Below are 13,290 nucleotides of genomic sequence, written 5' to 3'. Positions count from 1 at the left end.
TACAGATATTTTCATGGCAAATGTTCTGTTGGACTTTCTAACTTGGTTCCTCCCGTACGAGTGTTTGGACGCACGACTCGGTTTGCCATCTGTGCACCCCCACACACTTTTGCTGATCCAAGATGCAGAATGAAAGGCTATGCAGATGGTTTTATCCTTCGTGCTGTCTCGCTCTGGAATTCACTACCTGTAACATGCTTCACTAGGCCTGGTGTTTGCTTAACGGTTAAGGTTACTAGCTTGACATGGCAAGCTCCTGTCGTGCTGTTAAATTAACACCAGGTGGGATTGACTAAGCCTGTCATCCTCCCGAGGTTGGAAAAATGAGTGCCAGCTTGCTGGGATGAATGCATTATTCGGGTATCCTGCATCGGAATGACGACCTGTCCAGGATTGTGCCCAATAACCAAGGAAACTGCTTCGGCAGCCCGATGCAGCGTCACGGTGCAAAAGGAGTGGTCGTTATCACCATGATCACCATGATCATCATAATCTTCATCATCATCTTCATCGTTATCATCAACGTGCTTCCCATTATCCTACGATCGACTCGGCTTCAAGAAGAGTGTCAATTCCTTGTCAAATTGATACTCGTACTTCCTACATCTGAGGTGTCATCATCTTTTACCTGACTTCTGCTACTTCCTGTGTCTTGGGTATTGTACACCGCTCCTTTCCTATGCCATCTCCAGGCATTGCAAATCGTCATTGCCGGGCACCAAAGGGGGCTCGGCAGTGACGCACGCTGAAAGAGAGTACTCAGTTTTCACTCTGGTGTCTTGTTGTACACCGCTCCTTTCCTATGCCATCTCCAGGCATTGCAAATCGTCATTGCCGGGCACCAAAGGGGGCTCGGCAGTGACGCACGCTGAAAGAGAGTACTCAGTTTTCACTCTGGTTTCTTGTTTTCTTTCTTGGTTGTCCGGACGATATCTCAGCCATCCTTTGAGCTAGGAAGCTGAAATTTCGGCACAGTCGTGAGCAAGTCCTTTGTCAAATACGGTATTTTTTGTTTTTTGAATAATCAATTAATTGAGGAGTTATTTAATTATTAGCGTTTAATTAAGTACTTATTTAATTAATTAAATTTCATTTCTCTTCTGACCATTATTAACTCAGGCACCTTTTGAGTTAGGAAGCTGATATTTGGACATGCCAATGACCAGGTGATTTGGCTGCAAAGGATATTTTTGATTTATTAATTAATCAATTAATCGATTAATTATTTAATTATTCGATTAATGACCCAAAAAAATTTTTTTTTTAAGTTACAGATTCTGATGAAATAGTGGTAGTTTATGTGTTCTCTGACCAAATTGATTACCAATTTAATTTTTTTATGATTATTATTTATTTATTTTCATTATTAATCATTTATTTATTTTCTTTCTCATTTGGCCAATATCTCAGGCACCTTTTGAGCTGGGAAGCTAATATTTGGACATAAGTGACCAAGTGATGTGGCTATCAAGGATATTTTTGATTTATTGATTAATCATTTCATCTATTAATTATTTATTGATTAATCGATTAATTATTTATTGAGTAATCAATTAATTATTTAATTTTTTATAAATGACTTATTTAATTAAATTTCTAAAAGATACATCTTCGGATGAAGCACTAGTGGTTTAGTTATGCGATTAGCCAATTGATTATGAAAATATTTTGTGATAATCTTTTATTGATTTTAATTATACAATTAATCAATCAATTAGTGTACACCTCTCCCTCCCAATGCAGCCTCAATGAGCTGCACTGCGGTATTGCCGGGCGCCGGAGGCGCCCCGGCAATGCCGCGCTGCAGCATATTGTACACCGCTCCTTTCCTATGCCATCTCCAGGCATTGCAAATCGTCATTGCCGGGCACCAAAGGGGGCTCGGCAGTGACGCACGCTGAAAGAGAGTACTCAGTTTTCACTCTGGTTTCTTGTTTTCTTGTTTGTTTGTTTTCTTGGTTGTCCGGACGATATCTCAGCCATCCTTTGAGCTAGGAAGCTGAAATTTCGGCACAGTAGTGAGCAAGTCCTTTGTCAAATACGGTATTTTTTGTTTTTTGAATAATCAATTAATTGAGGAGTTATTTAATTATTAGCGTTTAATTAAGTACTTATTTAATTAATTAAATTTCATTTATCTTCTGACCATTATTAACTCAGGCACCTTTTGAGTTAGGAAGCTGATATTTGGACATGCCAATGACCAGGTGATTTGGCTGCAAAGGATATTTTTGATTTATTAATTAATCAATTAATCGATTAATTATTTAATTATTCGATTAATGACAAAAAAATTTTTTTTTTTTAAAGTTACAGATTCTGATGAAATAGTGGTAGTTTATGTGTTCTCTGACCAAATTGATTAATAATTTAATTTTTTTATGATTATTATTTATTTATATTCATTATTAATCATTTATTTATTTTCTTTCTCATTTGGCCAATATCTCAGGCACCTTTTGAGCTGGGAAGCTAATATTTGGACATGAGTGACCAAGTGATGTGGCTATCAAGGATATTTTTGATTTATTGATTAATCATTTCATCTATTAATTATTTATTGATTAATCGATTAATTATTTATTGAGTAATCAATGAATTTTTTATAAATGACTTATTTAATTAAATTTCTAAAAGATACATCTTCGGATGAAGCACCAGTGGTTTAGTTATGCGATTAGCCAATTGATTATGAAAATATTTTGTGATAATCTTTTATTGATTTTAATTATACAATTAATCAATCAATTAGTGTACACCTCTCCCTCCCAATGCAGCCTCAATGAGCTGCACTGCGGTATTGCCGGGCGCCGGAGGCGCCCCGGCAATGCCGCGCTGCAGCATATTTAATTATTTGGCATGGGGCGGTGTACTTTGAATGTATGTGTACTTGTTTGTTTTCTTGTTTGTTTTCTTGCTTTCTTGTTTGTTTGTCCGGACGATATCTCAGCCATCCTTTGAGCTAGGAAGCTGAAATTTCGGCACAATAGTGAGCAAGTCCTTTGTCAAAAACGATATTTTTTGTTTTTTGATTAATCAATTAATTGAGGAGTTATTTAATTATTAGTGATTAATTCAGTACTTATTTAATTAATTAAATTTCCTTTCTCTTCTGACCATTAACTCAGGCACCTTTTGAGTTAGGAAGCTGATATTTGGACATGCCAATGACCAGGTGATTTGGCTGCAAAGGATATTTTTGATTTATTAATTAATCAATTAATCGATTAATTATTTAATTATTCGATTAATGACCAAAATTTTTTTTTTTTTTTAAGTTACAGATTCTGATGAAATAGTGGTAGTTTATGTTCTCTGACCAAATTGATTAATAATTTAATTTTTTAATGATTATTATTTATTTATTTTCATTATTAATCATTTATTTATTTTCTTTCTCATTTGGCCAATATCTCAGGCACCTTTTGAGCTGGGAAGCTAATATTTGGACATGAGTGACCAAGTGATGTGGCTATCAAGGATATTTTTGATTTATTGATTAATCATTTCATCTATTAATTATTTATTGATTAATCGATTAATTATTTATTGAGTAATCAATTAATTATTTAATTTTTTATAAATGACTTATTTAATTACATTTCTAAAAGATACATCTTCGGATGAAGCACTAGTGGTTTAGTTATGCTATTAGCCAATTGATTAAGAAAATATTTTGTGATAATCTTTTATTGATTTTAATTATACAATTAATCAATTAGTGTACACCTCTCCCTCCCAATGCAGCCTCAATGAGCTGCATTGCGGTATTGCCGGGCGCCTAAGGCGCCCCGGCAATGCCGTGCTGCAGCATATTTAATTATTTGGCATGGGGCGGTGTACTTTGAATGTATGTGTACTTGTTTTCTTATTTTTCCTTTATTTATTTATTTTATTTTGTTTTGCTTTATCCTTTATCTTTATCTGCTTTACCCTGGTGTTGGGCTTGCGGCTAGGGTGCCGGCTTAGGATCCTAGGATCCTGGGTTCGAATCCCGGTCGATTGCTGAATTAACGCCAGGGGGGTTGACTCAGCCTGTCATCCTTCCGAGGTCGGCTAATTGAGTACCAGTTCACTGGTAATTCCCTGTTTGTCGTTAAAGGCGGCAAAAAGGGTTGGCATCAGGAAGGGCATCCGGCCGTAAAACATTGCTTCAAAAAGGGGACCGAAAAACAACAACAACCACGTTTCCCGAAAAAGGCCAACCCCCGCTTTGCGGGGAAAAATGGCCTCTAAAGGTGGTTTTTTTTTTTTATCCTTTTTTTCTAACCTTCCCTTCCTGGAGTGGCCCCCCTTTTTTTTTCCCCTTTTTTTTTTTCCCCCTTTTTTTTTCTTCTTCTTTCTTTCTTTCTTCTTGTATAAAAGATCGAGGCTCGTGTAAGAGCTAACATTAATCACAAAAAGACAAACTGACACATAAAACATAAGATAAAGGGAGCGGGAGACAAGATGGGGAGGGAGAGGGAAACGCACAAGTACAACATTTGAGAGCAGGGACATCGGGAGATGAGGCACGGGAAGTGGGGGGGGGGGGGGGGGGATTGATGCCTTGTTTGGGGGCGATTTCCATAAGTTAAAGTCTCAAGTCTTTAAGGCCTAGTCTTGAGTCGAGTCGCAAGTCACAAAATTTGCAACTCGACTGCGATTGGATGGATGGGATATCGATGGAGAACAACTGGCATGATGTGTCAAAATGGCCTCCTCCTATGTCCAAGTTCCTTGTACATCATTGCGTACCAGTTTACCATTGTACACTGTACACTAAACATGTTTACCATTTATTAATTATATATATATAAAACGTACAGATACATGCATACAATACAACATGCAGATACGTACAGATATATATACTACTGTTCAAAAAGTATCCGACCTTTATTTTTCGTGCGTAAAAAAAAAAAAAGAAGCTAGGGAGGCGTTGATTGGTGCACGTATGTAGGCGATCCTAATGCGCACGCGTGAATTTTTTCCCACCTGCAGAAGCTGTCATTCGACGGCAGACCGCGGATGAGTGAGGACATGTAAGTGAGCGCCGTCGGATTTTCGTTTTTGACAAAATGACGGAAAAACTTGAACAACGCTACTGCATCAAATTTTGTGTAAAGCTTGGCGATTCCCAAGTGGAAACGATCCGCAAGATTCAACACCGTTCATTCCATTATGAAGGAGGATTTGGGCTTCAGGAGAATCTCAGCGAAGTTTGTACCAAAGCTGCTAACGATGGAGCAGAAGCAACTCCGTTTGGAGATCGCACAGGACATGCTGGAGACTGAACAGCGATCCCAGCTTCCTCAACACAGTGATCACTGGCGATGAGTCCTGGGTTTATGGGTACGACCCAGAAACCAAGTTGCAGTCATCACAATGGAAGCATCCAACATCGCCAAGCTTTACACAAAATTTGATGCAGTGGCGTTGTTCAAGTTTTTCCGTCATTTTGTCAAAAACGAAAATCCGACGGCGCTCACTTACATGTCCTCACTCATCGGCGGTCTGCCGTCGAATGACAGCTTCTGCAGGTGGGAAAAAATTCACGCGTGCGCATTAGGATCGCCTACATACGTGCACCAATCAACGCCTCCCTAGCTTCTTTTTTTTTACGCACGAAAAATAAAGGTCGGATACTTTTTGAACACACTACGTATATTCGAACAGAAATGACAATTCATTGTTTCACCGACTTGCATGTATAACCAGTTAGAAAATATATTGAAACTTGTGAAATTTCACATTTTAATTTTCAAAGCCATGTCCATCATATGCCATAATATATATAAAGTTAGAAGGTTCAATCTATATATACACACACACACAGATTGAACCTCCTAACTTGACTGGGAAGCAAAGCACAGATTGAGTCTACCCCAGCAATTGCTGCACAACCTGTTACGCTGACACAATGTCTCTGCCCTGCTTATCAACAATTAGGAGGTTTGCAGTCGGGAATATTAAATTTAACTAAGGCAGCACACTAACCTTATGACATGACACTGATGTCTGATATATATATATACATATATATATATATATATATATATATATATATATATATATATATATATATATATATATATATATATATATATATATATATGGTTTGATTAGAGGATTTTATTATTATTATTATTATTTTTTTTGAGTGACAGTTGGTTTACACGATCAGAAATGGTAGTTTTCAATAAGGGGAAGTTATTTTTGCCTATTGTGGATTTTTTTTTTTCACGTGTTGATAAAATGCAGTTTCAGCTTCAAATGAGGTGACCTTGTGGATTGTGATATCGACTTTGCATTCTGTCTTCCTGTATTGTTTTGAAAATTGTAATCTTCGTTATTATATTGTTAGCTATTTGTATTATTGTTTTTATTACTGTATATATGTGTATATATATATATATATATATATGCCATCCTTGTATCATTCCCAGGTGATAGCATTTGATGAACTCAAAACGGACTACAAGAACCCTATAGACCAGTGTGGAACCCTAAATCCTGTAAGTGGACTTGTCTTGCTGCTTAAAGTTGAAGTAATCAGCGAAGTGTACAAATCTGGTACCGTGAGTAAATTAAGCGTTTTAGATGAAAGCAGCTTGCGGATTTGCTCAAATGTGCTGTACATGTGGGCTTCGATCTCCCAATTGTTTGTATTCATCATGAATAAATAAAATCCTCTATCCCTCCCTACCCCCTTTGTCCTTCAGCTGGTGCTCCGGGATTACTGCATCCATGGCCTGTTCTGCGTCATGTTTCTTTGTGCCAGTGAAATGCTAACCCTCGTCCTCAACCTTCCACTGCTTGTCTATCACGTGTGGAGGTAACAAAACGCCGTGTGTATGAGCGAGGGTATTCGGCAGATGCTGTGAGCGCATCTGCTTTGGTGGCAAATTGAACTTTGTGAACGTGACTTGCTTATTTGTGTACAAGATGGAGGCTTGTGAAAGAGCAATAGCAGAATGGGAGGGAGCAAAATTGGAAGGTGGAAACATCAACAGCAGATTAGAAGTGAGTGGGGGGGGGGGGGGGGGGACACTTGGGGGCGAATAAACTGCACACAATCTGAATGAAAGACAGCAGGAAGAGGAAGAGGAAAGCAGAGATTAAGCAAATAAGGAACAAACCAACCAACAACTAAAAGATGAGGGAGAGGGGGGGGGCGGGGGGGATCACAATAATCTGGAAAAAGGGAGTGTTTGGGAATGGGGTTGTGACGAGACCTGGGAGGGGAAGATCCAAAAGAGGGCAGAGGGTGCAATACCCAGAAGGAGGCAGTAGATGTAATACAGAGAAGCCCCCCGACCTGTTTGCGGTTTTGGAGTAACGTGCCTGGACACGATTAGACAATCGGCCTGTTCGTTGCGGGAGATCCCAGTGATTTTGAGGGCCTGGCTTTCCCACGTCATCAACAAGGGCAAAGTGTGAGGCAGGGGAGCCTGTGAAATCTGACATTTGTTTTTTTGTTTTTGTTTTTTTTTTCATCTGTGGCATTTGCTTTATTTTTTATCTGTTAAATGTCATTGTGATCTTTCACTCTATTCGTTTAGTTTTTAAAATCTAAGAATTCCAGTCTAAGGTGTTGTAAATCTTTTTTCCATGGAACTTCCAATAACAAACAATTCCAGAGGCTTATCGTCAGGTGCATGCCGTGTGAGGTTTTAATTTATTTATCGACATCTTCTTGGGTTTATGACATCGATTGGGCCCATACTCCTTATAATGTTAAAGCAAGTCGTGGAATGTGGAAATTGCGGCTGAGTAGTCATGGGAATCGAACCATCAAAACTGAAGGGAATCGAACGAGCTTTTACCCATGTTATCAGCAAAGCACTTGGGGCGAGGCCTTTTGGCTCTTGGGCTATTACTAAAACAGATTGATCATTTTTATACCTGCAATTGGTGTAAATGTACCATACCTGGACGTATCTCAGGAGTGCAAATGTTTGAATGTTGTGAAATGTCAAAACTTAATCTCTTACTCTGACAAAGTCTGCACTGTTTGCTGAGATAAAGTGTTGACCTCCTTGTTCTGTTCCTTTTTTGCCTCGTCATCTTGGATTGACCCGTATGTAGCACTGCCATTGTGCTTGGTCATAATTGGATTATAAAGAATGTTAATTTTTTTTTTTTTACTCCCTCCCTCCCTCTGGGCAGGGGTAAACTTCTCGGCCCACCATCAGCCATCCATCTTGGAAATGCACTATATAGTTTTTGTCATTTTTTAAAGGAACTTTTATTGATCCCAACATACAAGCCTGGCGTTGGCTTAGCGGTTAGGGTGCCGGCTTGGGATCCTCGGATCCTGGGTTCGAATCCTGGTCGATCGCTGAATTAACGCCAGGGGGGTTGACTCAGCCTGTCATCCTTCCGAGGTCGGCAAATTGAGTACCAGCTTGCTGGGATGAATGATCCCGGTGTGTACCCAGATTTAGAATAGGTACACCGTATCCCTGCGCATCGTAAGAGGTGACTAAGGGTTGGCGTCAGGAAGGGCATCCGGCCATAAAAACACTGCCTCAAACAGGGAACCATGATTGTCATGGGGCCCGCAAGGCTAAGCCCCGCTCTAGCGGGGAAAAATGGCCTTAAAAACGATCATTCATTCATTCATTCATATACAAGATCAAGATGATTTGTAATACTGGCTACCACCAAAGGTGGTGCTATTTCCAACATATACACATGCACACGCATACCATAGCTGTGAACTCAAACCTGTTTGAAGGAGTGAGAATATTTCTTAACTGGGGTCCAGGTACAGCAGGTATTCACAATTGGATTGAACTGCTCAAACTAATAATGGTCACTCAGTATTCCAAACTTGTATTCTGATATGTAATTCAAGACATTTTGACTGATATTAAGTATTTCCAGTCTAGAATCAAAAACACTCTCGTTCTATCACAAATCTGCTCCCACTATAAGCTGATCCTTGAAAGTAATTTCTGTACACGTGAATGGATAGCTGCATCGCTTAGAGTTAGACGGAGAACTGTGCCCGGTCACCTCTGAGTTTTCTAACCTGTGTTCGAATCCTCACCCAGGTGTAAACTACATTCAAGTTCTCCCTCCCTCCCCCACACCACCACAACCTCTCCAAGTTAATTTTGTGTTCTAACATCCATTTTGTTATTTGCTGCCTTCCCTGGGGGACAGGTACGCAAACCGACCGGTTATGAGCTGCCACGGTCTGTACGACCCAACGACCATCATGAATGCTGACATACTGGCTTACTGCCAGAAAGAGAGCTGGTGTAAACTTGCATTCTACCTGCTTTCTTTCTTCTACTATCTGTACAGGTAATGCGGACATTATCGTGAGTTTCCAATCTACAGTAGCAGTTTGATGTGAAAGTTAATTTCACGTTACCCAGCAAACCACTTGTTCATAATGTGAGGAGCCCAGATACAAATCCCATAGACAACATGTACTTGTATTTTTCAATTGACTGTTTATCCTTGTAATTACTGTAAAGGTATGTTGTCTATTGATGTATTTATGTATAAGCACCACTATGAGGTTGTTTTGTTTTTGTACGCAAAGTCCAGGCTCATGGAAGAGCTAGAACATGGGACAGATCATGACATGTAATAACAAAACAGTTGAAGGAGAGGGGCGAAACACCAACAGCAAGGTGGAGGTACAAAATAGAGAGAGACTTGGACAAATGAGAGGTCGGGGAACACGCATGGGGTGGACAAGATTGATACAGAAGAAAACTCTTGAGAGGGGGGCAAAAATGGAAAATTGAAGGAGGTGGGATTAGGTGTTTGGGAGGTTAATGGAGATAGAAAAAGATCATGGTTTTGGATTGGGGATGATCTGAGATGGTTGTGAACAGCTGCCTTGAAGACCTGGAGGGAAGGATGACATTGAAGAGAATGGGTTCCACAGGTGGGGGAAAAAGAGGAACATACGATTGGAAGAGCGCAGTGATTTAGGTGGTATGCAGTGAAGAGGGTTGCTGGTGGACCGTGTATTCCTTGGAAAAGAAGGGGGAGGGGTGTGGTGAGGGGAGCAAGTTTTGCTGAGACCTTTGACACGCTCAAGTAATCGTCGATAATGGTGAAGACGCTCAAAGGAATTCCATGTGCTGTGGCTATTTCGGCAATCCTCCGTGATTGATGGGTCGACCTGGGGCCACAGTTTGTACTGGTTGTGTCTGCCAACTGTCCTGACCTGGAGTCGTATTCAAGGGGAATTGCCGACATACTTTTGAAGCAGGCTGCCCATTTGAGTGTCACTTTGCCTTCAACAGCCACCATGTATTTGTGGATTTATTTTGAGCTTCCACTGTCTTTGTTTAAACATACTTCAATGCTCGTTTAGTAATTTCCATAATTTCATGACTTGGCAACAATGTTGGTTTCATGAAGCAATTGGCATGCAACAACCAAACAAATTACAACAACCAAACAAATTACAACAACCTTACAAATTGGCTTGCATGCAAATGTATAATGAGCAAAAAAATTGAAACTTCCATTATTGCAACTTTTTCAATGCCCCATGTAATCTTTATTTTGTAAGGCGTAGGTAACGTCAACATTTGCTCACGAGTAGCACATGGCTGAGTTAGAAACAGATAAAAGTGTGCAAAAGATCACTGTGCTTTTCACTCATGGCCTACAAATTGACAATAGTGGTGAAGCGAGAGAGCTAACAGGATGTCCTAGACGAGAGGGACGCACACTCACCTCGAAGATATCTAACCTGGATTTTAATCCCGACCCAGGTATAAATTGTCAGTTCGGTGTTTCCCAGGCAGGGCGATTCATCAATGTGTGTGCCGTCCTTCGGATGGACCTTAAACTGGGAGGCCCGTCTGCCAGCATGGGTTGGTGGACGTTAAAGATCCAATGGTGTCCTTCGTAAAGAGTAAGCGAGCTATCACCGGCACCATGGCCAAATTCCAAATTCCTGCCCTAACTAGACGAATGTCAGGCCTCGTTAGTGAAGACTCGGGCCAAGCTTCTCCCAGCTCACCCCATGAGGTGGGATAATAGTGGCCGTTAAAGAAGAAGAAGAAGAAGAAGAAGAGTATTAATTTTTATGCCTCCGGCGACTTTGTCGGCGGAGGCATTATGTTTTCAGGTTGTCCGTCCGTGATAGGTTTTCGTTACCGCGATAACTTAAGAACAGCTGAAGAGATCTTAGTCAAACTTGGTGTCGGTATGTATAAAGAGATAGAGATGAACTGATTTGATTTTGGGGTTACAAGGTCAAAGGTCAGAGGTCATGTTAGGTCAAAATCCTGTTGCCACGATAACTTGTGAACCAGTGATGGGATTCTGACCAAATTTGGTACACTTATGTAGAATGATGTAAAGATGAACAGATTCGATTTTGGGGTCAAAAGGTCAAAGATCCAAGTCTGTAATATGTCTATAACTTGAGAACGGCTGAAGTGATCCAATTCAAACTTGGTACAGGTATGTATAATGATGTAAAGATTAACTGATGAAATTTTGGGGTCAAGAGGTCAAAGGTCAGAGGTCACGGCAGGTAAAAATGTGCTAACTTGAGAACAGCTGAGTGTATTTAAAGCAAACTTGGTACAATTATTATAATGATGAAATAATGTGGGCCGAGGCATATCGGTCGACGTCGTGATGTCGAAAAGTGTCATTCTAGTTTCTATTATAGTCATGCATTTGTTTATACGTTCTCTACGGCCCATCACTACAGTTTCCCCAAATTGAAATGAACGAGCAACATCACTGCCCCCTCTTCCTTCCTCAGCATGATTTATGTCTTGGTGAGCTATTGAAGCGAGTCTTCGAACAACCAGATTGCCAAAAAGCGGGGACCCGACGGCTTGGTGACTTCTCAGCAAAACTTTTCCTTTTTCTTCCGCTTGGAAGTTGTGCCGATATTTTGTTTTCCTTTTTATTTTATCCTTATTTCCTGAATTTGAAGATAGTCTTGTTTTTTTTCTTCTCTGTGTATGAAGTGCTATTGGTAGCTGTTTTGCCACTGCAGGTATTCACTTCCAGGTAAAGATGTATTTGCTGGCTTAAAAAGGCTTGTACCAAAATGACTGGTCTGAAAAGTTGTAGTTCGGTGCTTTGTCAGTGTTCCAGGGGATGTTTTTTTTGGATAAATGAGATTTTAAATGACTACAGGTAGTTGAAAAAAATAAATAAATAAAAAGAGGAACGTTTCTGCAGTTTCGAATATGATGCGTGCTCATTTCGATCCTGGCGATGAACTGGCATCAAAGTTAATCGCCTTCGTTAAATTGTGTGCAAAAGTACGCTTCAACTTGTCCTCGTGCGCAAAGTGGGGTATCCTTCTTCGGAATGGCACGTGATAATCATTGTTCAAGACGTGCTGTCGGAATGGTTTATCGTTGTTGGGGTCGAAAATAATAAAATGATAAAAGATGCACATATACGTGCACACGTGATATCCTCGTGAGCATGAAGGACCGAAAAATCTCATCCACACTTACAAACGAATATTGTACGTTCATTGCTGGGCCTTATCTGAGTCGGTGATTGGACTTGTGCAGGAAGGTGCATGGCTGATGTCAAAAACAAAACCTGTATATAATACAGTAAACACTCCATATCCGTGAGGGTTGCCTTTCTGGAAAACCTCGTGAATACGGATACCTTGGTTTAATAATGGGGGGAAAAGGGAGTTAGGTTCCGAGTTCAAAAAGGAAAGTGCGATCACTCACAACTTTGGTCGTACTGAACGTTGGGGGGGGGGGGGGGGGTGAAGGGGGAGGGATATGTGAGGGGGCTACATATAACATGTTGCATTAGCTAAATACAGATCTTGAGAAAGTGTTGGAAGTGGTTTTTGTTTTTTGGGGGGACTTTTTAATCATTTATTTCAGGTTTGTAATAAATCACATACAGGACAAATACAATACATGTTGGTCTTCGTTTATATGAATCGCAAGGGCTTTGGTAGACAGACAAAAGATAAATATTTATATGGAATTTGAACCTGAATTTTGCACGGGGTGGACAACATGGGCACAGGTTTTGGATACAATATGGATACAGGTTTTGGATACAATATGGATACAAGATCCAAGATTGATACAGCTTTTGGATCCAAGATCCAAGATGGATACAGGTTTTGGATACAAGATCCAAGATTGATACAGGTCACAGAACTGTATTTCCATGGTATTAACAAACATCGAAACAAACATCTAACTTTAATGTCCACAATTATTCTGAAGCTCTTGTTAGGTTGGCTGGGTGGGTGGGAGAGAGAAGGCTTTGGCCCGAGTCTTTCACGAACCAGCTGGCGAGGCCTAAATGTTAAGCTGA

At 40.1% G+C, this 13,290-nt stretch overlaps 1 protein-coding gene across 2 annotated transcripts in view; it reads left to right on the top strand.

Annotated features, from left to right (window-relative positions):
* Nucleotides 1-12,167, top strand: part of LOC137438135 (protein cornichon homolog 1) — a 41,280-nt gene extending 29,113 nt beyond the window's left edge. For both annotated transcript variants that reach the window (XM_078766542.1, XM_068133108.2), the window contains exons 2-5: nt 6,429-6,497; nt 6,705-6,817; nt 9,154-9,297; nt 11,741-12,167. In XM_078766542.1, coding sequence (XP_078622668.1) covers nt 6,429-6,497; nt 6,705-6,817; nt 9,154-9,297; nt 11,741-11,768 — 354 coding nt within the window. In that variant the 3' untranslated portion in view covers nt 11,769-12,167. The remainder of the gene's footprint in view (nt 1-6,428; nt 6,498-6,704; nt 6,818-9,153; nt 9,298-11,740) is intronic.
* The last annotated feature ends 1,123 nt before the right edge of the window (nt 12,168-13,290 follow it).

This window comes from Myxine glutinosa, chromosome 12 (assembly GCF_964187855.1).
Source record: "Myxine glutinosa chromosome 12, kmMyxGlut1.1, whole genome shotgun sequence".
In the NCBI taxonomy this organism is placed as follows: domain Eukaryota; kingdom Metazoa; phylum Chordata; class Myxini; order Myxiniformes; family Myxinidae; genus Myxine; species Myxine glutinosa.
The sequence above is the reverse complement of the archived record's forward strand: the minus strand, read 5'-3'. Positions and strand labels throughout refer to the sequence as shown.